The sequence below is a fragment of the Vitis vinifera genome, chromosome 10 (genome assembly GCF_030704535.1).
Source record: "Vitis vinifera cultivar Pinot Noir 40024 chromosome 10, ASM3070453v1".
Lineage (NCBI taxonomy): Eukaryota > Viridiplantae > Streptophyta > Magnoliopsida > Vitales > Vitaceae > Vitis > Vitis vinifera.
The window spans coordinates 18,600,055-18,623,073 of NC_081814.1; the positions used below are offsets into that span (position 1 = coordinate 18,600,055).

The 23,019-nt window shown below is 36.4% G+C and overlaps 1 protein-coding gene across 3 annotated transcripts in view; it reads right to left on the reverse strand.

Annotated features, from left to right (window-relative positions):
- The window catches only part of LOC100259773 (peroxisomal ATPase PEX1), a 63,623-nt gene extending 43,035 nt beyond the window's left edge, over positions 1 to 20,588 (reverse strand). The window contains exons 1-6 of one of the 3 annotated variants that reach the window (XM_002273731.4): positions 20,236 to 20,587; positions 17,983 to 18,156; positions 16,227 to 16,326; positions 12,377 to 12,859; positions 6,034 to 6,789; positions 4,031 to 4,122 (exon numbers count right to left, since the gene is read on the reverse strand). In XM_002273731.4, coding sequence (XP_002273767.1) covers positions 4,031 to 4,122; positions 6,034 to 6,789; positions 12,377 to 12,859; positions 16,227 to 16,326; positions 17,983 to 18,156; positions 20,236 to 20,430 — 1,800 coding nt within the window. In that variant the 5' untranslated portion in view covers positions 20,431 to 20,587. Of the gene's footprint in view, positions 1 to 4,030; positions 4,123 to 6,033; positions 6,790 to 12,376; positions 12,860 to 16,226; positions 16,327 to 17,953; positions 18,157 to 20,235 lie in introns of those variants that run through there. The other 2 variants (XM_010647660.3, XM_010647659.3) reach the window with 2 other exon arrangements.
- Between the last annotated feature and the right edge of the window lie 2,431 nt (positions 20,589 to 23,019).

The window sequence follows — 23,019 nt, forward strand, 5'->3', positions numbered from 1 at the left end:
CTGAATGCGTGTGGCTCGGCTAGGGGTATCCTGATCTGCTGGGATAAAAGAGTTCTGGAGTTGCTGGAGTGGGAGGTGGGTCAGTTCTCTTTATCCTGCAGATTTAGGACAATGGAGAATGGGGTGATTTGGGCTTTTACGGGGGTTTATGGTCCGTTTACTAGGCTTGAAAGGGAGTGGCTGTGGGAAGAAGTAGGGGCAATCAGAGGAATCTGGGAGGGGCCCTGGTGTCTAGGTGGTGATTTCAACATTACTTTGGCTCAAGGGGAGAGAAACAGGCAAGGGAGAATTACTTCAGCTATGAGGAGGTTTGCGGAAGTTGTAGATGATCTTGGCCTTGTGGACCTCCAATTGCAAGGGGGTGCATTCACGTGGACTGGGGGTCTGAATAACATGTCAAGGGCTCATTTAGATAGATTTCTGGTTTCTCCTTGCTGGCTTGATCAATTCAGCAGGGTGAGCCAGCGGAGGCTTCCCAGGCCGATTTCGGACCACTTTCCAGTGTTACTTGAGGGGTAGTTGGAGGAGAGGGCCTACCCCTTTCAGATTTGAAAATATGTGGTTCAAAGTCGAGGGGTTTAAGGATTTAATCCGGAGTTGGTGGCAGGGTATAGAGGTCAGGGGAAGTGCCAGTTTTAGATTATCGGCAAAATTGAAGGAGCTGAAGCAGAAGCTTAAAGTTTGGAATAGGGAGGAGTTTGGGAATCTGGAAAGTAACAAGGAGGCTGCGATTCGGCAAGTGGAATATTGGGACAGAGTAGAGGATGAAAGGAGCTTGTCAATGGAGGAATTAGCTTGTAAGAAGGAGGCTAAGGAGGTTTATGCCAAGTGGGTTGAACTGGAAGAAACTCACTGGAGGCAGGCGTCTAGGGAACTCTGGTTGAAGGCAGGTGATAGGAATACGAGGTATTTCCACAGAATGGCGTCTGCCCATAGAAGAGTTAACCACATGGACAGAATCAAAATTAATGGGATTAGATTGTCAGAGGAGAGGGAAATCAGAGAGGGGGTAGTAAATGCTTTTAAGCAGCAATTTTCCGAAAGTTCGGGATGGAAGGCGGACATTGGAAGTCTCTCTTTTAATCAAATTTGTGTGCAAGAGGCTGAGATGCTGGAGGCTCCCTTCTCTGAGGGTGAAGTCCTGACGGCCCTGATGGAAATGAATGGGGATAAAGCCCCAGGTCCTGACGGGTTCTCGGTTTTCTTTTGGCAATGTTGTTGGGAGTTCGTTAAGGAGGAAATTCTGGAGATGTTTAAGGAGTTCCACGACCAGAATACGTTCCTCAAGAGTATTAACAACACATTTCTGGTGCTGATTCCTAAGAAAGGAGGGGCTGAGGATTTTGGTGATTTCAGGCCCATCAGCCTTTTAGGGGGTCTCTATAAGCTGTTGGCAAAGGTGTTGGCCAATAGGCTTAAGAAGGTTATAGATAAGGTTGTCTCCCATGATCAGAACGCGTTTGTTAAGGGTAGGCAGATTCTTGACGCTTCTCTGATAGCAAATGAAGTGATTGACAACTGGAATAAGAAGGGGGACAAGGGGGTTATCTGCAAGTTAGATAGAGAGAAGGCCTATGACAGTATTAATTGGCAATTCCTCTTGAAAGTTATGGATAAAATGGGATTTGGCGCTAAGTGGCTAAGGTGGATGTGGTGGTGTATCTCCACAGCCAAATTTTCAGTTATTGTGAACGGAACGCCAACTGGTTTCTTTTCGAGTTCCAAAGGGCTGCGTCAAGGAGATCCACTGTCCCCTTATCTTTTTGTCATGGGGATGGAGGTGCTAAGTGTCCTAATCAGAAGGGCTATGGAGGGGGGTTTCATCTCAGGGTGCAAAATTTAGCGTAATAGAGGTCGGGCTGTCCACATTGCGTATTTGCTCTTTGCCGATGATACTATAGTCTTTTGCGAGGCAAAGAAGGAGTACTTAATGAATTTAAGTTGGATCTTGTTCTGGTTTGAAGCCGCGTCTGGGTTGAAAATTAACTTGGCTAAAAGCGAGGTTCAAAGGATAGAGGAGATGGCTGTGGAGTTAGGTTGTAGGGTGGGAAAGCTTCCGTCCGTGTATTTGGGGCTGCCGCTGGGGGTGCCTAATAAGGCGGCCTATGGATGGGATGGGGTAGAAGAGAAAATGAGAAGGAGGCTTGCTCTTTGGAAGAGCCAATATATCTCAAAGGGTGGGAGAATCACGCTAATTAAAAGCACTATGGGTAGTATGCCAGTTTACCAGATGTCGTTATTCCGTATGCCCATGTCTGTGGCTAGAAGATTAGAAAAATTGCAAAGAGACTTCTTATGGGGGGGGGTCTCATGGAGAGGAAAACTCATCTGGTTAAGTGGGGGGTGGTGTGTGGGGATAAAGAGAATGGGGGGTTGGGAATAAGGAAGTTTACTATCATGAATAAAGCGCTTCTTGGTAAGTGGACTTGGAGATTCGCTTCGGATAAGGAGGCCCTTTGGAAGCATGTGCTGGAAGCATGTGCTAGAAGCAAAGTATGGTTAGGAGGATCATGGTTGGAGGACCAAGAAGGCTGTGGGTGCGTGTGGTGTGGGGGTGTGGAAAGAGATTTTAAAGGAAGCCGGTTGGTGCTGGGACAAAATGGGGTTCAAGGTGGGGAAAGGTAATAAAATCAGCTTCTGGACTGATGTGTGGTGCGGGGATTCAGCGCTGTCCCAAAGGTTCCCGCATCTCTATATCTTGGCAGCCAACAGAAATGCAAAGATTGAAGAGCTGTGGGACCAGAATGTTGGGGAAGGAGGCTGGAATCTGCGTTTTATAAGGGATTTCAATGATTGGGAGGTGGTGTTGGTAGGTGAGTTGCTCCAAGCGTTGAGAGGTGTTAGGATTTCTTGGGAGGATGACTCTGTTTTTTGGAAAGGAGGGGGAAGTGGGCAGTTTAGAGTGAAAGATGCATACAGCTGGTTGGATAGGCCTATGGATGTCAATTTTCCAAAAAACAGGATTTGGGTGGGTAGAGTCCCAACTAAAATCATGTTCTTCACGTGGGAAGCAACTTGGGGAAAGATCTTGACTCTTGATAAGCTCCAAAAAAGAGGTTTGCAGCTCCCGAATAGGTGTTTTTTGTGTGCTTGCGAAGCGGAAAGCGTGGATCACTTACTTATTCATTGTACAGTGGCTAGAGAGCTTTGGGATTTAGTGTTGGGATTAGTTGGGGTCAAGTGGGTGTTCCCTAAAACTGTAAAGGAGGTCTTATATAGTTGGGGGGGTTCTTTTGTGGGGAAAAAAAAGAAAAAATTTTGGAGTTCCATTCCATTATTCATTTTTTGGATGGTTTGGAAAGAAAGGAATAGATTAGCCTTTAGGGGGGGGGGGGGGGGGGGTCTTAACAATTCAAAGGTTCAAATATTCTTTTGTTTGTTATATCTGGGGTTGGGCTAAATTGTATATGGAAGAGAAGCCGCTTTCCCTTTTAGATTTCCTGGAGTGGATTGCCTCTAGTTGAGGGGTGGTTTGTTTTTTGGTTTTTGCTTGTTTTTGGCCTTTGCTGCCTGGTATACGTCCTGTATACGTTGGGGTTTTTAGCCTCTTTAATGAATTGTGTTTACTTATCAAAAAAAATTTAAGGTGGACTAAAATATTAAGGGACAGCATGAAAGCCCAATAAACAACAATTGAACATAAGACAATTTGGAAATATTGACGTATATGCAGGTCATTGACTAACAACTTCAAATATTTTTTCTCCTTTTAGGCATGTGATGACCTGTTCTGCAACCAAAAAAATCAATTCATATGCCACATGCTATAATAAGAGTAGAACTAAATGCCAGGGAAAAAAGGACATATACACAACACCACAAATGCATTATCATAGCATAATAAAACATTAAGCTTGAAACAATAGCCATAAGCACTGACCCACAAAAGAGGACAACAATATAGACTGGCCAATCCACGTTAGATAAAGAAAATATCTGTATTTTGTTCTTTACAGCAAATATTACATCACCAAAACAAACGAAAAAAGAAAAACAAAAGAAAGAAACAAGGTTGGAGTGCTGAACATACAGGAGGTCCATATATTAGAACATGTCCAGGGAGAGGAAGATTATAAGTACTGAACCACATGCCAGAAGCAGGAGATAACAACGTCGTCAATCCTGCAATGTGAAAATATGATATGTTAAGGAAACCCAATGCTTCCATCAGGGGTAGGAGATGATGGTTTACAGTCCCCACACTAGTAGATGTTTTAAATGGCAGAGGAAAACCAAGTATCACAAATATATTACAGATGCAATCTGGTATCAGTTGAAAAGTCTTAAAGCTATACAACAGGGATGTTTTTATCAGCTGGAGGTAGAAATCAAGAAGAGCATTGTGGCAGACTGATGGAAAAGCTTTTTCATAAGTGAATAAGTGTACACGGAAGAAATCAAATTGGGAAGATTAGATGCAGATGGGAAAATAAGCAAGTGGAAGTTAAGCTAGGGTTCAGCAGCTCTTTCAGAGACTATTTAGTGGACACTGAGAGGCCTAGATTGGCTTTCATACTATAAGTGATGCCTGCAGGGATTGGCCAGCAAAGAGATTTTTCAGGAGGATGAGGCACTAAGAGAGCTGCATGGAGATAAGGTGAACAGTCTAGGCGGATGGTGTTTGTGTTTTCAGAAGTGCTGGAAAATATGAAGTTTTCTTGGGTGTTAGGTCAGATTTCTAAGTCAAAGCAGTTCAAGCAAATCTTAAATGCCATATTTACTTCCTTGGCTTCTAAGGAGGGATCTGAATGCATTAAAAGCTTAAGACAGATAAGTTGGGCAGGAAGTGTGTACATGATTTCAGCCAAGGTGTCAAATAGAGTAAGGAAGGTATTGGGAAAGGTAACCTTTGCAACACAAAATGTTTTCATTGTGGGTTGTCATTCTTAAATGCAGGGCTAAAGGTGAATGATTGTGGGGACTCTAGACTCAGGAGTAGGATTCCAACTTTGTTCCATAAGCTGGACAATGCTGAGGTGTCTGATCATGTTTGTTGGGATTTCCTACTTTACTTGATGGAAAGGATTGTGAATACAGAAAGGTGAAGAAGATAGGTTTGGACTTGCATCTCAATGATCAGGTTCTCTACCTCAGAGGATGGTTTGCTTGATGGGATTATAGGAGAATTGGGTATAAAAATAGACTCCAAGTAAGCCTATACACAAAAAGGGAAACTGCAGCATAACCTTGATCCAATTTAAGAAGCCAGATAGGAAATGACACTTAAAACACCCATTACACCGAACTTCAAAAATGCCTACCTTCCTCAAACATTTATTAGATATATTTACTAACACTTCCCTTTTATAATACACTTCCTCCAATGCCTCCTCATCACAAGATGCAATCAGGGATTAAGGGACAGATTCTAATACACTCCCTCCAATACAGTCATCTTATATACTTTATTAGGTAAGCAGATTCTAATTTTCCTCACAAGCAGGTTACCAACACCTAGGATTAATGGGGAACACCAATTTATCAGATCCACTACTCACCCAGAACTGTCAGGTCATGCACCCTGAAATAACTCAATCTTTTAAACCAGTCCTCCCCCACCACACACACACACACACACACACACATAAATAGTGTGAGAGTATGTGCGAGCTCAGGCACCTAGACACAAGCATCTGGTGGGGCCACATAGGAATCTAGACTCCAGGGTATTCTACCTTAAACCATTTTTTCTTTTTTTTTTTCTTTTTTTTTGACAGGTAAATAAGCAAGATATATTAAAAGCACTTGCCAAAAGGCACAACAAAGTACATACGGAGAGATGAACAAAGCAAGATATATTAAAACACTTTCTTCATGAGAGATCAATAAATTAAACTTTGGTGGTATTCATACACAACGTTATTCTACATTCATATAAAAGAACAATAAAGATTATTTAATGTTTTGGTGTGTGATGCAGTTGAAGGTTAGGATGTTCTAGATGGTGTGTTAGTATGTATATTTGTATGTGAGTGTAACTCGTGACAACTAAATACATTAAGGTGTAAAGAATTATTAAGTGAAAATACCTACTATTGATAATGTCAGAGGCAGCTGTTCCAATCCAGCTCAAGGAAGATGCTGTCAGGCTAAAGCCTTTAGCTGAGGTTCTTTCTTTCATGCAATAGAAAGACACAGGCTCACCCAAACGCAGATTTCCAACCAACAATTCCAAGTTTCCCAAATTATTATTCCTTTTATTTCTTTCAGGAAAGGAAAGCTCATATGCATTGAATTTTCCACTATGTTGAGATTCCTCAGAAATGGCAAGTATGTATAAGATTTCCACTGACAGATCTCCATAACTACTTCTGTTTTTCGAAGAACCATTAGATGATGCCTGAAATTTCCCAAGAGTCCCAAACTTGTCACTTGTTACATTAAAGTGGAGCAAGGTTTCATTACCCACAACCAATGAATCAATTTCTGTTCCTGCATTTGAATTAATGGCATCAAGATGTGCAAGAAACCATGCTTGAAGTAGACTTTGTAATCCCTTTCTAGAGCCAGATTGTGAAGAGGTTTTTTCATCCTCACTACCAGGAGATTCAAAAGAAAGAGCTGCAGCAAATTCCTCATGAGTTGACCAATCAGATATATTCATATAGGTGTCTGAGTTAGTCTCTAAAAGCATGGATTTTGTCTTATGATTTGTAAGGCTATCAAGCACTTCTAAACCATTTTCCTCAAGAGCCTTATTCTTCTCAAACATCTTAAATTGGCAAGGAGAAAGAGACAGTAAGGAAATTTCCTTCTTCAAATTAATATCGCATCTCTTCATATAAACCCCTGCAAGTATGAGAATATTCTCATTTCAGAAACCTGATTGTTTTTGTTGGAAAGAAATACGAAAAATATACTAAAAACCAATAAACAATAAAGTAATCAAGAAACGGGAAGATTAAAAGCATTGACTCTAGTATGATCCTCTCATCAATTAAAGATAGGAAGGAAAAGTGATAATCTGACACCAAATCATGAAAATACAATGTTCTAGTAACTTATAAGAAACAAACATCAGATTAGGGATAGTACTTAAGAATGATATCATTTGAGTTATGATAAGAACATATCACAAATTAGCAATCTTAATGCAATTACCAGTCAACATAATTTTTGGTTAAAATAGCTAAGCAAAATCAGGACACCAGCAACACAAGCACAAGATAAAAAAAAAAAAAGTTTCGACATTAGCGAAATCATAGAGTACAAAGAAAGATGCATAAATCTTGTTTAGGATTAACAAGTTAACCTTTGAGAACATGTTTAAACTGTCCATGAGAAGGCTTTGAGGGTTGTAGAGCAACTACTATCATGATGAGAAATCTCATAAACATGATACTTTATTGATAAAAACAAAATTTACTAAAAAAGAAGTGATATAAATAAAGATGGAGAATGGAATGTCTCAAAAACAAGATTTCAGCCTACGGAGGATTTCAGCCTATGGTGAGGGAATGGACTACCTAAGGGGCAAGGGATCCTATTGGGATGAGCCTACAGAAAGATTTTTTTTTTTTTTTTTTTATGATGAATAAAAAGCAATATATTGAAAAGAAAAAGGCACATCAAGGAAGATTTCAGCCTCAGATTAGCTATGTGAATCAGAAATGATAGACGTACAAGATTTTGGTAAGACAGATGAGTGGAGGAGTTTAAGTTAAAAGACACATTCCCTACACTTTTCAAAATAGCCTACTTCAAAAATGCTACAATTGCATATTTATGGGATGCAAGAGGTGCTCATAGGGAGGTTCAATAGAAAACCCTTCCAAGATTGGAGATAGAGGAGGTGACTCAATTTCTAAAGTTTATGTGCCCTTTGAAAGTGCAAGAAGGAGAGGACGCTTTACTTTGGAAAGACAATAGAAGGGAAATTTCAGTGTCAAGTTGTATTACAAATCCTTAAGTGCTGAGAGTAATTTAGTATTCCCAACTAAAAAGATTTGGGAACTCTATGGAAAGCCTCAAATTTCGAGTAAAGACTGGGATTTCAAGGGTGGACAGCAAGGTTTCAAAGGAAGGCAGCAAGGTTTCAAAGGCAGAAAACAGAGAACTCAGGCAAACTTCACCAACTCTCAAATTAATGAAAACCCTTTACAAGAGAGGGTGAATTCTGGTGGCATTGAACATGCTGAGCTTAACAAGTAAGGGATTAAGGAATTGAAGAATCTCCTGGGAACCCTTGTGAATCCTTGTGGTGTTTCTCTTGCTCAGTCAAGTAAGTGTTCCCCTTCTCTTGACTTTAGTGTCTCGCATATGTCTTTCCTAGGCTCTTAGGTCATCAACCAAGGACCTACAAATCATATGACTCATTCCTCACAAAAGTTTAGTACCTATAACCCACCTAGCAATAAGAAAAGAGTGATTATTGATGGCTCTATAACTTGAATAAATCCATAGTTTTGAAAAACATCCTACACGTATCTAAGCTTTCCACCAATCTTGTTTCCATTTATCGACTTACGAAAAAATTGAATTATCATGTGATTTTTTATCCCTCTCATAGTGTATTTCAAGAATAGGATACAAGAAAGATAATTGGACATACTAAGGAAAATGGACTTTACTATCCTAGTTGTTTGGTGAAAATAGGACTGAGAATTAGTTACTCCTATCATTCCTTTCCAAAATCCCATCCACAACAAAAGAAAAGATTTGGCTTCATCATCTTCATCTTGGGCAACCATTGTTTAGCATTTTTAAAATTGTGTTTCCTTTATTGTTCAAAGGATTTGTTGTAGAAAAATTACATTATGATGTTTGTGAACTTGTAAAGCACCGTCGTGCTTCTTTTCTAATAAGTAATAAAAGTATTAATTCATTTTAAATTAGTTCACGGTGATATTTAGGGTCCTTCCACAATTCATAATACTTCAGGTTCTAGATGATTTGTCTCATTTATGGATGATTGCACTCGAGTAACTTGGATCTTTCTTCTCAAACAAAAATCAGATATAAATAATATTTCCCAATTTTCACAAAATGGTCAAAACTCGATTTAGAGTGGGAATCAAAAAGCCTAGGTCTAATAATGCAAAGGATTACTTCAATAAAGTCTTTTCTCCATATTATTAAAAAGAAGGTATTATCTATGAATCTTCCTACTTTAGTACTCCCTAACAAAATGGGGTTGCTAAAGGAAAAAATGGCCATCTTCTTGTAGTTACAAGAGCTTTTTTGTTTCAGAAAAATGTTCTTAAATCATATCGAGAGAAAGCAATACTCACTGCTACTCATCTTATAAACCAATTGCAATCAAGAGTTTTGATGTTCAAAAAGTCCAATGGAAATTTTTTCAAAATACTTCCCAAACTTTACAACGTCTTCTAGTCTTATTCCAAAAGTTTTTGTCTGAGTTTCTTTTGTCCATGACCACACTTATAACAGAGGGAAGCTAGATCCAAGAGCAATTAAGAGCGTTTTTGTGGGTTATTCATCTACTCAAAAAGGTTAAAAATGTAATTATCCATCCATTCGGAAATTTTATGCTTATTCAAATGTTTTTTTTTTTTGATAAGTAAGACTTATTCAAATGTAATTGTTGTTGAACATGAAAGCTACTCCAATCATCCTTATCTTTAGGAGAAGACATCATTCATGGAAGATAAAGATACAAGAGACTTGCTCTTACTTAACTTGCCCCCATCTATGCCTAAACCCTCACAATCACAATCATCTGTGTTTGAGCTTGTGTCTAAGCCTAGAAGTCCACCTTTAGGGAAACAAGCTCCCAGTTCTACAAGGCAAACTTTGGCTTACTCTAGGAAGAAAGCAACCATCATCGAACTTGTATAGGTCAAAGAGTCAGAACCAACCACTTCCCATGAGGTAAATGATCCATCTTTTCCCAAGATTTCTCCTAATTATTGACATGAGTGATCTAAATCTACCCATTGAAATTAGAAAAAGCACAAGAGCGTGTACTCAACACCCTTTATATCCACTCTCTCATTTTGTGTCCTATGACAAAGTGTCATCATCTCATAGAAATTGTTACCAGCCTAAACACCATAGTCATTACTAAGACCTAATCAGAGGCACTAAATGGTAAGAAGTGGAAACAAGTCATGAGGGCAGAGATGGAAGCACTTGAAAAGAATGAGACTTGGGACGTGGTTCTTTTTTCTTTTTTCCTTTTCTTTCTTTTTTTTTTTTTTTTCTTTTTAGGAAATTTGTGAGACACATCCATGAGTATTGATGCACATTTATTATCATAATCCTAAATCTTAAACTCAAAAGTATAATATTACACCATGGACTCTAAAGAGTTCAAAAGCATAAAAACAAAAAACAAAAGAAAAAAAAATTACATCATAGTTTTGAACTTCCCAAAAGTTGTCCATATTGATGCTACTTCTTGGACTGACCAAAATTTAACAAAACTCAATTTTGCCTTTAGGGTAGTTATGTCAAGCATAAAGTGGGTGTGGCCTTGAGAGAATTCCAAATATGTCAGTTGTCCTTTTCAAGGTTTCAGCAAAGGAGACAGAAGTAGAATTCTTTGGCTTGGGCATTGCTTGCCACTCTTTTGGCGATCTGGATTTGAAAGGAATTGATACAATTTTCAAGGATAGACAGAGATCTCCTAAGAACTTGAGGGATTGTATTCTCTTCCTGATATCTTTTGAGTATCTATGATCAAAGAGTTTATTGCCATCCCTGTTAGTTTAATTTTGTTGGACAGGAAGCATATTTGCCCACTGTCTCCAGGAAGTATGTTTACTTTGGGTTCATAACCTCTTTCATGTAGCAGGTGTGCACTAGGGTATAGGGTTTTAATGTTTTCATGTGAGATATCCGACCCTTTCATTCACAAATTTTTAGCTATTAGTTATTTCCCAGTTCAAATTTAATATCTTCAACAAGTTGGTTCACTTTAAGTATGACTTAAGTTTGATACCAGGTATAAAATTAACTGTCATCTCTCTGCATGGGAGAATAATTTATTGGTAAAAAAGTAACCTTATCATGTCTTTCCACTAAAAATCAAGTTTCCTCCATTCAAAAGAACCTAAAAGAAAACCCAGCATGGAATGAGCATAATTGCACATTATACATTCTAAAGACAGTATACAGGTTAACAATCTCACAGTATTTAATTTCCAACTGAACTAAAATTAATGTTGGTCATAGACTCAGCATATTAAGATTGGTAAGAGCTCAACAAGAAAATTCTTGAAACTATGCCCAGATTGCAAAAAAAACATGGCATGCTATTTTAGAACACTGAACAATAGCAATTGTATTGCTAACAAAATCATATTACCAGCAAGAAGAATCTTCACCACCATAGATATATTGAGAGTAAATCTCTTTGTAGCAAAATACTAATCAATAATAATTGAAAAGTCAGTTGCGAAGAGTACTGTGGGAATCCCCTTTGATGTTTTAGAACATACTCAAGGTCTTTTCTTGTCTGATTCCTAGCTTCAGTTTTAGGCTTTTCCTTTATGCACATACATCTTGAGCACTATTTTCTTTTTAAATGGAATGAATTAATTTAACATAAAAAATAAAATAAAATAAAATAAAATAAAATAAAAAAAGATGATAGAGATAAGGTCCTTAAAGAATTTATTCACGAACATGAAGAAAAGGGAACAAAAAAAATCCAAAGTTAACTTGATTAACAGTATTTTGATAATTTTCTAGCATTGGGTCATTTAGAGTCGAGCCTAGCAAATACTTGGCAGTTGAATCCTACTTAGAATTTAAATCTACCTCACTGGAATTTTCTTATTATAGATATTTTTATGCTTGTAAACTTATATTTTCTATGAGTTTTTATATGAGTCTTGTTTAGAGTTTAGAAAGTCTTCTTTGCTCAAAATTTCTTGTCATAAGAAGCCTTTATGCTTTTAGACCTCTTTTTTTCTAGAATTTTCTATTTTATAATTTAATTTCATTACTTAGAAGGTTTTCTAGAACAAAGAAATGGAGTCCTAGTAAGCTACCACATACATCAAGTGTCCTTTTTCTTCATATATTTTGATGAGTTTTTAAGTTTTCTAGAGCCTATAGATAAGGTTCATTTCTGTAAAATGAAACACTAATGCATGATAATAATGTTTGCAAACCCATCTTTTCCTGATTAGAAAGTAGACAAGTATTTTATATAATTTTAGCAAACTTCACAACCTTTAATGACAAGACTACATTGTTTTCTCCCTTCTCCAGTGGCGCCCCACCCTGCTCCAACAACACTCTCCCCCCCAACAAAAACAAACAACCAAAGTCAAAATTGAACATTGCTTCTTGACAATGCTGATCAAGAAGATATAACTTACATAGAGTACAGGACATACATCTAATTAAAGAGTCAAATGGCATGTAAGTAACATGACTTTATTCACTACTTGGGAAATTAACGTACATGAGTGTAGGCCTGTTCTCAAGTAATGCCGAAGAGATTGAGCCATCATCACATGCCCTTTAGCCACCGATTCTGAAATTAGAAGACGAACAACCACTTGGCAAGGTTCCTTCTTGTCAGCTAATCCATCACTAAATTCCTTTGCAGTTGAAATGCTTTTCTTCCTGAACATATCAGTGTCATTGTAGTTTCCTTTTGATGGTGATCTAGGTACTAAAATAACCAACTGAAGAGAATCAAAGGAATAGTTTCTAGCTGTTTCTGGATGAATATAAACAACATTAGTAAGCACCACACCCAGCTCAACACCTTTGACCTCGCTTTTGTGTATCAATTTCTGCCCTGAATCTTGAACACGGAGTAGTGCCTTTGCAATAGGATGATCTTTATTTGAAGATTGCACAAGGGCATTTTTATGTGAATCTAAATATTTCTTGCGTCTCTTTGGTGCAACTGCAACTTCAGTTCCTGGCACAAGTTGCACTGGAAATAATCTCATGAATCAGATGCAATTCTAGTATAGCAAGATAGGTAAGTTACAAAACAAAAGATTTTTCCAACAATTCGTACTATTTTCATTACCCAAATAAAAAAAATGTTGATTTTGCTGTATACAATTATGCCATGGAATACATGTCCAAATTTACAAAGTTCCTGGATACAGAAACCTAAAAGTCTGACAGCCAACATTGGACTTTGATAAAGTAATCCAACAAAGAGCAATGAAAGGAAAAAGAATTATCTATTTAACGAAACTATGAACCATATTCAACAGTTTCTTGGCATCTTGCTTAAGCAATACTTTAAAAAAGAACAAACAAAAAAAGGAAATAAGAAAATTAGTAACATTTGTCACAATGGTGATATGTTAATGCTTAGCACATTAGCATATTGAAACATAAGGTACAACTAACAAGTATAGTGAGACAAATAGAGCACCAATTAAAAAGCACCAAAGAAAGCCATGGAGGAGATGATAGCTCTTGAGAAAAACCAAACATGGGAAATAACTGAATTACCAAAGAGAAAAAGAGCTGGTTAGATGTAAATGAGTGTTTTTTTTTTTGATAAATAAGCACAAATTGTATTAAAGGGCAAACCGCCAAAAGCATACAAGAAGTATACAAACACAGCCACACCCCAAAAAACAAAAGAGACGAGCAGCCTCAACGGCCCTTAAGTAGCCACAAGGCACTCCAAAAAGAGTAAAAGCGAAGAGGACTCCTCTCCCATGTACACTCTAGCCCAACTCCACAAGTTACAAACAAAATAATTCTTGAGTTTCTGTAAATCTAAAGAACCCCCTCTAAAGGCTAACCTATTTCTCTCCTTCCAAACCGTCCAAAAAATACACACTAGTATGGAATTCCAGATTTTTTTCCTCTTTTTCCCCACAAAAGAGCCCCTCCAACTAAGTAACATCTCTATGACCGTCTCTAGGAACACCCAATGAACCCCAAACAAGGCAAGGATAATATCCCAAAGAACCCTAGCCACTATACAATGTAAAAGAATGTGATTTATATTTTCCTCTTCACAACCACACAAAAAACAGCAATTAGGAAGCTGCCACCCTCATCTTTGGAGCCTATCCAACGTAAGGATCTTCCCCCATGTAGCTTCCCAAGCAAAAAAGGCAGCTTTAGTAGGGACCAGATGTAAATGAGTGTTCACAATTACAAATAAAGCTAATGAGGCATTAGAGCGATATAAGGCTAGGTTAGTGGCGAAAGGGCATACACAAACTTATGGGGTGGATTGCCAAAAAAATTTGCTCTAGTAACAACGATGATTATTATTCATACTATCCTTAGCAGCTAACTTTGGTGGTCTTCGCAGCAACTTGATACAAAGAATGCACTCTTGCATGGTGATTTAGAAGAAAAAGTGTATACGAAAACACCATCGGGTTTTAATGGAGACTTCAAGAGAAACAATGTGTGTAGACCAAGAAAGTTGTGTTATGGTCTTAAACAATCTCCCAAAGCATGGTTTGGAAGATTTGCAAAAGCCATAAGTGACATGGAGTTTCGACAAAACAAAGCTAAAGAGATCATACACTTTTCATCAATTGCTCACATATGGGTAAACTTACTGTTGTCATAGTTTATGTTGATGACATAATTATGAGAAGAGATGACTATAAGGAAATAGAAAGACTCAAGAAGAAACTAGCTAAAGAGTTTGAGATAAAAGACTTGGGAAGACTCAAATACTTATTGGGGATTGAAATGGCCCACTCAAGGAAAGGTATTTTTATCTTTTAACAAAAATACATTTTAGATTTTCTTAAGGAGATAGGTATGCTAGGTTGTAAGCCTACTAACACCCCTATTAAACAAAATCATAAGTAAAGGGAAGCTCAAGAAGATGTAGCAGTAAAATGTGGAATGTATCAACGTCTAGTTGGGAAGTTAATACACTTGTCACACACAAGGTCAGATATAGCCCATGTTCTCAATGTCATAGGCCAATTGATACATTGTCCTAAGGAAGTTCATCTAGGCACGGTCTATAGCATTCTATGTTACTTGAAATCTATTCCAAGAAAGGGAATTTTCTTTTACAAAAATGAAAAGCTAAGCCTAAAGGTGTGCAATGATGCGGATTGGCCAAGACTCATGGCAGATCCATGAATGAAGTACATAGAAGTAGATCGACACTTCATCAAGGAAAAACTCGATACTGGTTTGATTTGCACACCTTATGTTTCAACAAAAGGGCAACTTGCAGATGTCTTGACCAAAGGATTGGTTGTTCACCTACTTATCAAAAAACAAAAGGATTGGTTGTTCACCAATTTCAAATAATCACATGCAAGCTAAGAATGGATAACATCTATTCTCCAACATGAGGGGAGTGTTGATATATTCTTAGGAATCTGATTGTGATCCTAGTCAATGGAATGATTTTGTATTTATTTCTTTCCTTTTTTTCTTTGATAGAATCTGATTTATGGGAGAAATTGTAGGATGATAGGTGGTAAACGAATCTGATCCCTGATTTATGAGAGAAAATTGTAGGTTCTAATCCCTAATTGTGTATAAAAAGGATGTACATATTGTATTCTAATGCAATTTAAGTGGAACAAAGTTTGTTTCATGTGATACCACAAACATGCACAAGATTGTACCATACATAGTCACCATAACTAATAATTGTGACCTAATTTACGACTTTTTTTTTATTAGAAACAAAAGATGTATTAATTAAAGTGAATAAAAACATGAGAAGGATGAGAAATCCTCCCCATGAAACACAAACTTGATCAAAAGACCCCATAAAACCTCTGCTTTACAAGGAGGACTGTACAAAGGGAACAAAAAAAGCCTATACAAGAATGTCATATCCAAAGCTCATCTAGAAACCTCACCATGTAGGCCCAACCTAAGGTGTACATGCCAAAAGCCAACTAAGCTGAATTACACTTAATGGAAAGGGTTTAAAAACGTCAATACGGTAAGCCCAAAAAGAAACATAGAAATGAAGCAAGTCTCACATCATCTTAGGTGTCTTCCAAGTATCCTTAAAAATCCTACCATTCCTTTCTCTCCATACAATCCACAAAAAGGTGAGACAACCAATCTTAGAGTCAATACTATCATTTACCAATTACTATGCTTATCCATAAGAGTCACATATGTTTCTTATTTGAAAAACCAAGATGTTTAACTCAAAAACTGAAGCACTCTAAACATTATAAAATTGATTACACTGATGATAATCATATAAATGGAAAGTTGTTAGCACATAGATGGTAATGAAAATCATCCAATGTAGTTATGGTTCCATAAACTTCATGTGTGAGTACAATAAATCAAGAGAGTGAAAGTAGAGGACACCATCTTACCTACCGCTTTTTTTGGAAAGGTTGAAACAACAAGAAATGTAATAGTAGTGCGGCCATGCAACCACAAAGGAAATCTCATTGCTTCATGGACAATCCCTATCTGCATTTAGAAAAAGGAGGATTTCAGTGATTGGCTTGTCCCACAAAAAATGGGCATTAACACTCATATTAGGGGACTAACCCTTTTCTTTTGTTAACATTTGTGCAAGGAACAAGTGCATAAATATTTATAAAAAAAAAACAGAAAAAGAAGGAAAATGTCATATCACAAACTACTTTTCAATAACATTTAGATATAGGCTATTGTATAATTCTATAATTTTTCATATCAACAATGCAGATATTAAAAGCTACTTTTCTGTATGAGAAGATATTAACAGATATTTGGACGTAGAAAAAAGGGGGGAAACAACCATTTCATGGAACAGCAAAATGAAATGAGCACATCTATCCAGTTCATATTGAAGAGCCAATGTCAAGAACCAATTTTTCAGGAGTTCCTCCTCTAAACAGATTTAACCATGCTTCAACTTGCTCAAGTTTGAGAAAGTACTAGGAGGATATAGAATTGCGTTTGAGTTGTTCCATAGCTTATAGTTGGGAGGAAATGAAGCAGAACATGAGTATCGAGGTTTATTTCAGACAATAAAAATTATTCTCACCCAACACATACTTGTATTGGTTATATTTATCCTGAAAATGCATGCAATAAAACACTGGCCCAAATCTAGGTACTGCTCAAAATCAAAATTCTGGTCAATATTGTCTTGCTATGTTCAGTAATGCCAGTGGAGCATCATAGCCAACCATAAAAGGGCCTTTAAACCTGTTTTTGTAGAGTGTATTTTAAAGGAAAAAATAAGCTTTTGGAAGAGGAAAATAGCTCTAAGGGTTCCAAAAAGAGCTTTGAATAATCGTTTGTGAGATTCAACCCAAACAGGAGAAAAAGCAAACTTTTGGGTGAGAGGAATAAAATCCAGTTGGAAAAGGAAATTCGATTAGAGATAAGCTCCCCATGAGCATCATGGCATAGGTAAAAGGGAACAAGGAGGTGACAGTGGCAGCCCACACAAGGAATTCTTGCTCTTCCTTGAGCAGTGCCCTCTTCCTGTTTTCAAGGAAGCTTATTTCTTCCAAATTTCAGGCTTTTATTTTGGCATGAAATGGTTAGATTATTATTTTTGTGATATATTGACTTCCTGCTTCTTCAAACTAGCTACAAATTGTTAGTTTGCTGAATTAAATGCATTTTTTGTATCTCAAGTTTAGTGCTCTTTTATTGAGTGTTATATTTATCATATATCATAGCAGTACAGAAACCATGCTTACTTAATATATGTGATGTAAATGTGCAAGTTTGTCTTTCTAAATTATTGTGTTAATCCTGCACATCTTCAGTGCAAAATAGTTTGTTTATAACTGTTTCAGCTTATACCAAGCCATATCATGCCATGGATCCATGTTTGGCTGCATCCAGTACCATACATGAAACCATGATATGCAGAAGCAGGCCTTCAGATAGTAAATTGACATTTTATTTGAGGTTCAAAGGAGCTTCTTGTTGAGACTAAGGATTTTTTTTTCTTTATTTATTTTTTTATTTACAGGATGTGCCTAAGGGAATTAGATGACAAATTACTTTTTGAAGGGATCTCTTCGACACCTTAATTCAGAACAGTGTGTATTATCAAAGGAAAAATAGAAAGCAAAAAAAAAAATGTACTAGCCTTTTTGCAGACTAATGTTAATCAAGCACCTGCTTCAGAATAGCTGCCTCTGCATGCTCTGCATTAAGCTCCAAAACTTCCCAATCATCTTCAGTATGTGGTTCTATTGTGACTAGGGTGGCCTTGGGCAAATTAGCAACAGCTCGTACTTGAACAGCAGTATGATCTGGTAGGGAAATGCATTCTGCAAATTGCCGAGCAACCTACATTGACAGTGAACAAACAACAATATATAAGAAAAACAATACAAAAAAGGGTCACAATACATGAGGGTGAAATTTTGTAAGCTGTGGAACCACCCAAGGCCTAAATCAGTGACAAAGGTTCTGGTTAATCCAAATCCTGAAGGAATGGGCCCTAGCATTTAAAGCTTCTATTTTTTGTTCTTTTTATTTCAGCTTTTAGCTGTCTACGGTACGATTAATAAGGCATTCAACAACCCAGATTGTCGTATCCAATTCCAATACTTAGGAAGTCTTACAATTGAATTAAATTTTTTTTATAGGCAAATAAAATGACTTACAAACAAACACCAAAGAGATGGTACACCAAATTACACAAGACATATACAACAGGTGCCAAAAGGCACAGCCCAAACTACCATTTAATTAAATCTAATCTAATTACCATATGAAGTTTTATAATAGGATTAAATCTCATCAGCAGGAAATCCTATAAAAACTGGGTTTTAATAGAGTTTGGGATATTCATTTTTTTTTCTTATCTTTAATCAAAGCAAGTGGTTTTAATTAGGATCTAGCATCTCTTAGGCTACATTGGACAGGAGAGCACTTTTGACATAAACTAATTGATGAAGAATAACATATTACTAATGTTGATTCACCTTCTCTCTACAAATTAGACACCCCAATCAATGACCTTTCTCAAAAGCCTCTAGTAAAGCTAGGTCTCTTCCTCATTGCCATACCTACTCCAGCTAGGCTACAAAGGCTGTTACACTTGTCCTTCTCTCATCTCTTCAAGGCCAGGAATATTAATCTAACCCAAGTTACTTAATGAACATCTGTCAAAATTGACTTTTGAGGACACCACAAGCAAGTAAATCCATCAACCCTACAGGACAAGACCCCACCCTATCCCCCAAACCCTAGAGGATAGAAATTAGATGTGGAATCCAACGACAAAATATTGACAGATGCACCTTTGAAATCCTTAAGAGGCAAATGTCAAAGAGATTGTGAGGAAGGTTTCATAAACCATCTATTGATTTTCTCCTATCCTCAAAATTCCCATTACTCCTCTGCACCCAATTCACCCATATTATATGAATGACAAATCCCTCCCACAGTGCTCTCCCTCCAAAGCTCTTCTCAAACCCCACAATTAGACCGTCGACAAGTCTGCAATAACTCCATGTTTGACCCATAGTAGTCCAGGCTGATTACATTACAGGGTATCCTAAGTTGAGGCATTCCACTCGTATTGACCTTCTTATTCATCACCAACCAAGTAAAGCCTCTTGGAAAGTCCTAAGGAAAGGGAAAAAGGCTAAATAAAATGATTTCCCCAGGTTAGGATACGATGGAAAAAAAAAATAAGGAAAAAAAAGCGAAGAAAAATGGAGATGGAAATGCTAAAATATTTTTCTCCTAAGTTTCCTTCAAAAGGAGCAGGGAATGTTTGGAGAAAGTGTATTCCTCAACATTTTATTCTCTTTTCCTCAACTTTTTCGTGAACAACCGAACAAGAGAAAAATTATCACCTTCCTTCTATTTTTCCTCTCTATTTTCTTCCCATCAAACTTTCCAGAAACCAAACATAACCTGGAGTATTTGACTTCCATTGGACTTGCCTTGACAAAATCAGTCGCCAAGAGTCCCCAAAATGTTCTCAAAAGAATTCCCTGAAAGTTTCCAAATTGTCACTCCTGTAGTCCACTAGGATCTCAGAAACTACTATGGAAAGGAAAGAAATGAAAGCAACCCCAAGATCAAAATCACCACAAACATGAATTGTAAAGGAAATTATTTTCAAATCACCCATTTTCAGATCTTCTCTTCAGTTGATGAAAAAAAATTATTCAGCTCAAACTCAATCTTTCACGATTCTCTCACTTCTCCAACATCCAACAGGATATTAGGTGGGAATTCATATGGAATTTCCCGAAATGATCACAACCACAACAACAATCAGGGGAAAAATTGGGAAAAAAGGAGATTTTCTGTGAATTAAAATTCAATTTGACAGAAAATTGAAATCTTAACAGGCTAAAACAAAAACAGCAAAAACAAAAGGAGGAAACAGAAACGAAGAGCAAAAACCTCGATGGAGGAGGAGGTGGAAGCAGAGCCAGACCAGGCAACGACCCAGACATCATTGTTGGAAGAGCGAAGCTCGAGGGCAAGAACGGGAGGAAGAAGGCCCGAGCTTGTGGACTGAAGGGTTTGGATGAGAGGAAGAGGGAGTGAGACGAAGCAGCTCTCTATTCCGCCCACTGTTCTCACTGCCAACTCCATGCCTTCGCTTCGATGGAGAGAAAGCCTCGAAACTGGAGACTTGTGGTGACGGGTGTGATGGGAGATGATGATACAAGCAGAGCAACGGCAGTGGCCTTTTTCCCTCTTTTCGAGGATATCGGTTTTCTATAGAATATAGAGAGTTTTGGGTCAAAATGGCCATTTATTAAAAAGAAAAAACATTGGTACGTTTGTTCTGTTTTCGAGAACGTTTTCTATTCTTAAACACAAAAAACTTGTTTGGGGAATGAGATATATTTTTATTTTTTGTGTTTTTAATGTTCTCAAAAAAAATGATGTTGTCATTATTTTTTTACTGTTCAAATAATCAAATATTTGTCGTGTTTTTTTTCCTCCTTTTTATGTTTTCTTAATTGTTTTTTTGTGTTTCCACGAAGATGAGCTCCATCTAACCATCACACTCTCACCTGCAAACACTTTCTTCTTCCTTAAAATATTGAATTTGATATACTTACATATGGTGACAAAGCCATCATTTGTTTAAAAAAATTATAACTGATATAAAATTTTCAAAATAGAATAATTTTTTTAAATTTAAATTATTTATATATTTATAATATCAAAATAATGGAAGAAAATACTTTATTAATTAAAAAAAATCAAACATGTTTTTTTTGTTTTTTAGAACAAAAACTATTTTCCAGAATTCAGTTCTCAAACACAATTTTTTTGAAAAAAAACACAAAATATTGTTCTTAAAAACTGTTCTAAAAAATTGTTTTCCAAAACAGTTTTCAAAACAGCAACCAAACAGGCCTATAGGATCTAACCACTTTATAAAACTTATGTTCAAATTGACATCTTTGATGCCACGTAGGAGCCATGTCATAATTTTATTTTATTTTTTTATCATTTTAGTTGAAGCCTTAATTGGCAACCAAGGCTTTAGTTTTTGAACTAAAATCGTAGTCGTCAACTGAAGCTTCATTTTTTAACTGAAACTGTAGTTGTCAACTGAGACTTTAGTTTTTGAACTGAAGCTGCAGTTGCCAACTAAGGTTTTAGTTTTTGAACTGAAACCGCAGTTGCCAATCGAGGTTTCATTTTTAAACTGAAACCTCAATTGACAACTAAGACTTCATTTTTTAACTAAAGTCACAATTTCCAATTGAGACTTCAATTAATTTTTAAAAAAATTAAAAATTTAATTAAAAATTATTAAATTACAATTTATTAATGAAATTAAAAAAATATACTTAAATAATAAATTATTTATATTTAAACTTAATAATCTAGTATTATTTCAAGAAACATAAATTGATAAATAGAAGATATTATAAATGAATATTTTATTTATTAATAAATTAATAATCTTAAAATAATAAACTTATATAACATATAAATAATTGAAACTATTGATGGGAAAAGTTATACTTTTAAGTTGCAATTGCCAACTAAGATTTCAATATTTTTTTTTACTTTCAAATTTAATTAAAAACTATTAAATTACAATTTATTATTGAGATTAAAAATATATACGTTAATAATAAATTATTTATATTTAAACTTAAGAATCTAGTATTACTCAACAAACATAAATTGATAAATAGAAGATATTATAAATGAATATTTTTATTTATTAATAAATTAATAATCTTAAAATAATAAACTTATATAACATATAAATAATATATAAAATTGTATAATTTATTAATTTAAGATATTTAATTTGTTGTTTTTTAATATATTAATTTATTTGTATTATGACAAATTTATCTTTATCAAAATAATAGTATAGTCTTAAGTCGCAATTGCCACATATAGGTTTTTTGACAAAATTAGTTAATGAAATTAATTAGAAAAAGTCTACTACAAAATGTAATTTTTAGTACTTTAATCAAAGTCACAAAAAATACCCAGTAAACATTAATATAGTGGAAAAAAAACATATACAATCTCATATGTCTCCACAATGAGAGAACCTATGTGTAACTGGTACTCTCTTCCTTTTTTGTCGCTTCTCTCGAACTGTAGCAAGTACCGCATGTGACATATGAAGAACATTTGTCTATGATGGAGTTGGAGCTGGAAATAGAGGTGGTGGAGGAGGTAGCAATCTAAGTCAACGTAGGCCCCGCCTACCCCTCGGAATGGTTGGCGGCAAATCTAGCTGAGTAAATGTGTCAATCTGCACTAATGGTGGGTCTGAAGAGGTAGGAGGTTGTAATGGAGGTAGGTCTAAAGAGGTAGGGGGTTGTATTGATGTTAGGTCTGAAGAGGTAGGGGGTTGTGCTGATGGTGGGTCTAAAGAAGTAGGGGCCTAAACTGAAGATAGGTCTAAAGAAATAGTGGGTTGTACTGATGGTGGGTTTGAAGAGGTAGGGGGTTACACTAATAGTAGGTCTGAAAAGGTAGGGGGTTGCACTGATGATAGGTCTGAAGAGATGTGTGACTATACTAATCATGAGGATAAAAAGGTAGAGGGCTGTAATGATGCTAATACTAACAAAGTGGTGGGCTGACAACTAATATATCTACCTCTCCCTCGATATGTCGACTGACCTTGAACAAGTGGTAGTTGAGCAACTGTCGATTGAGCTGGTGACCTACCTCCTCCATGCTCTACAT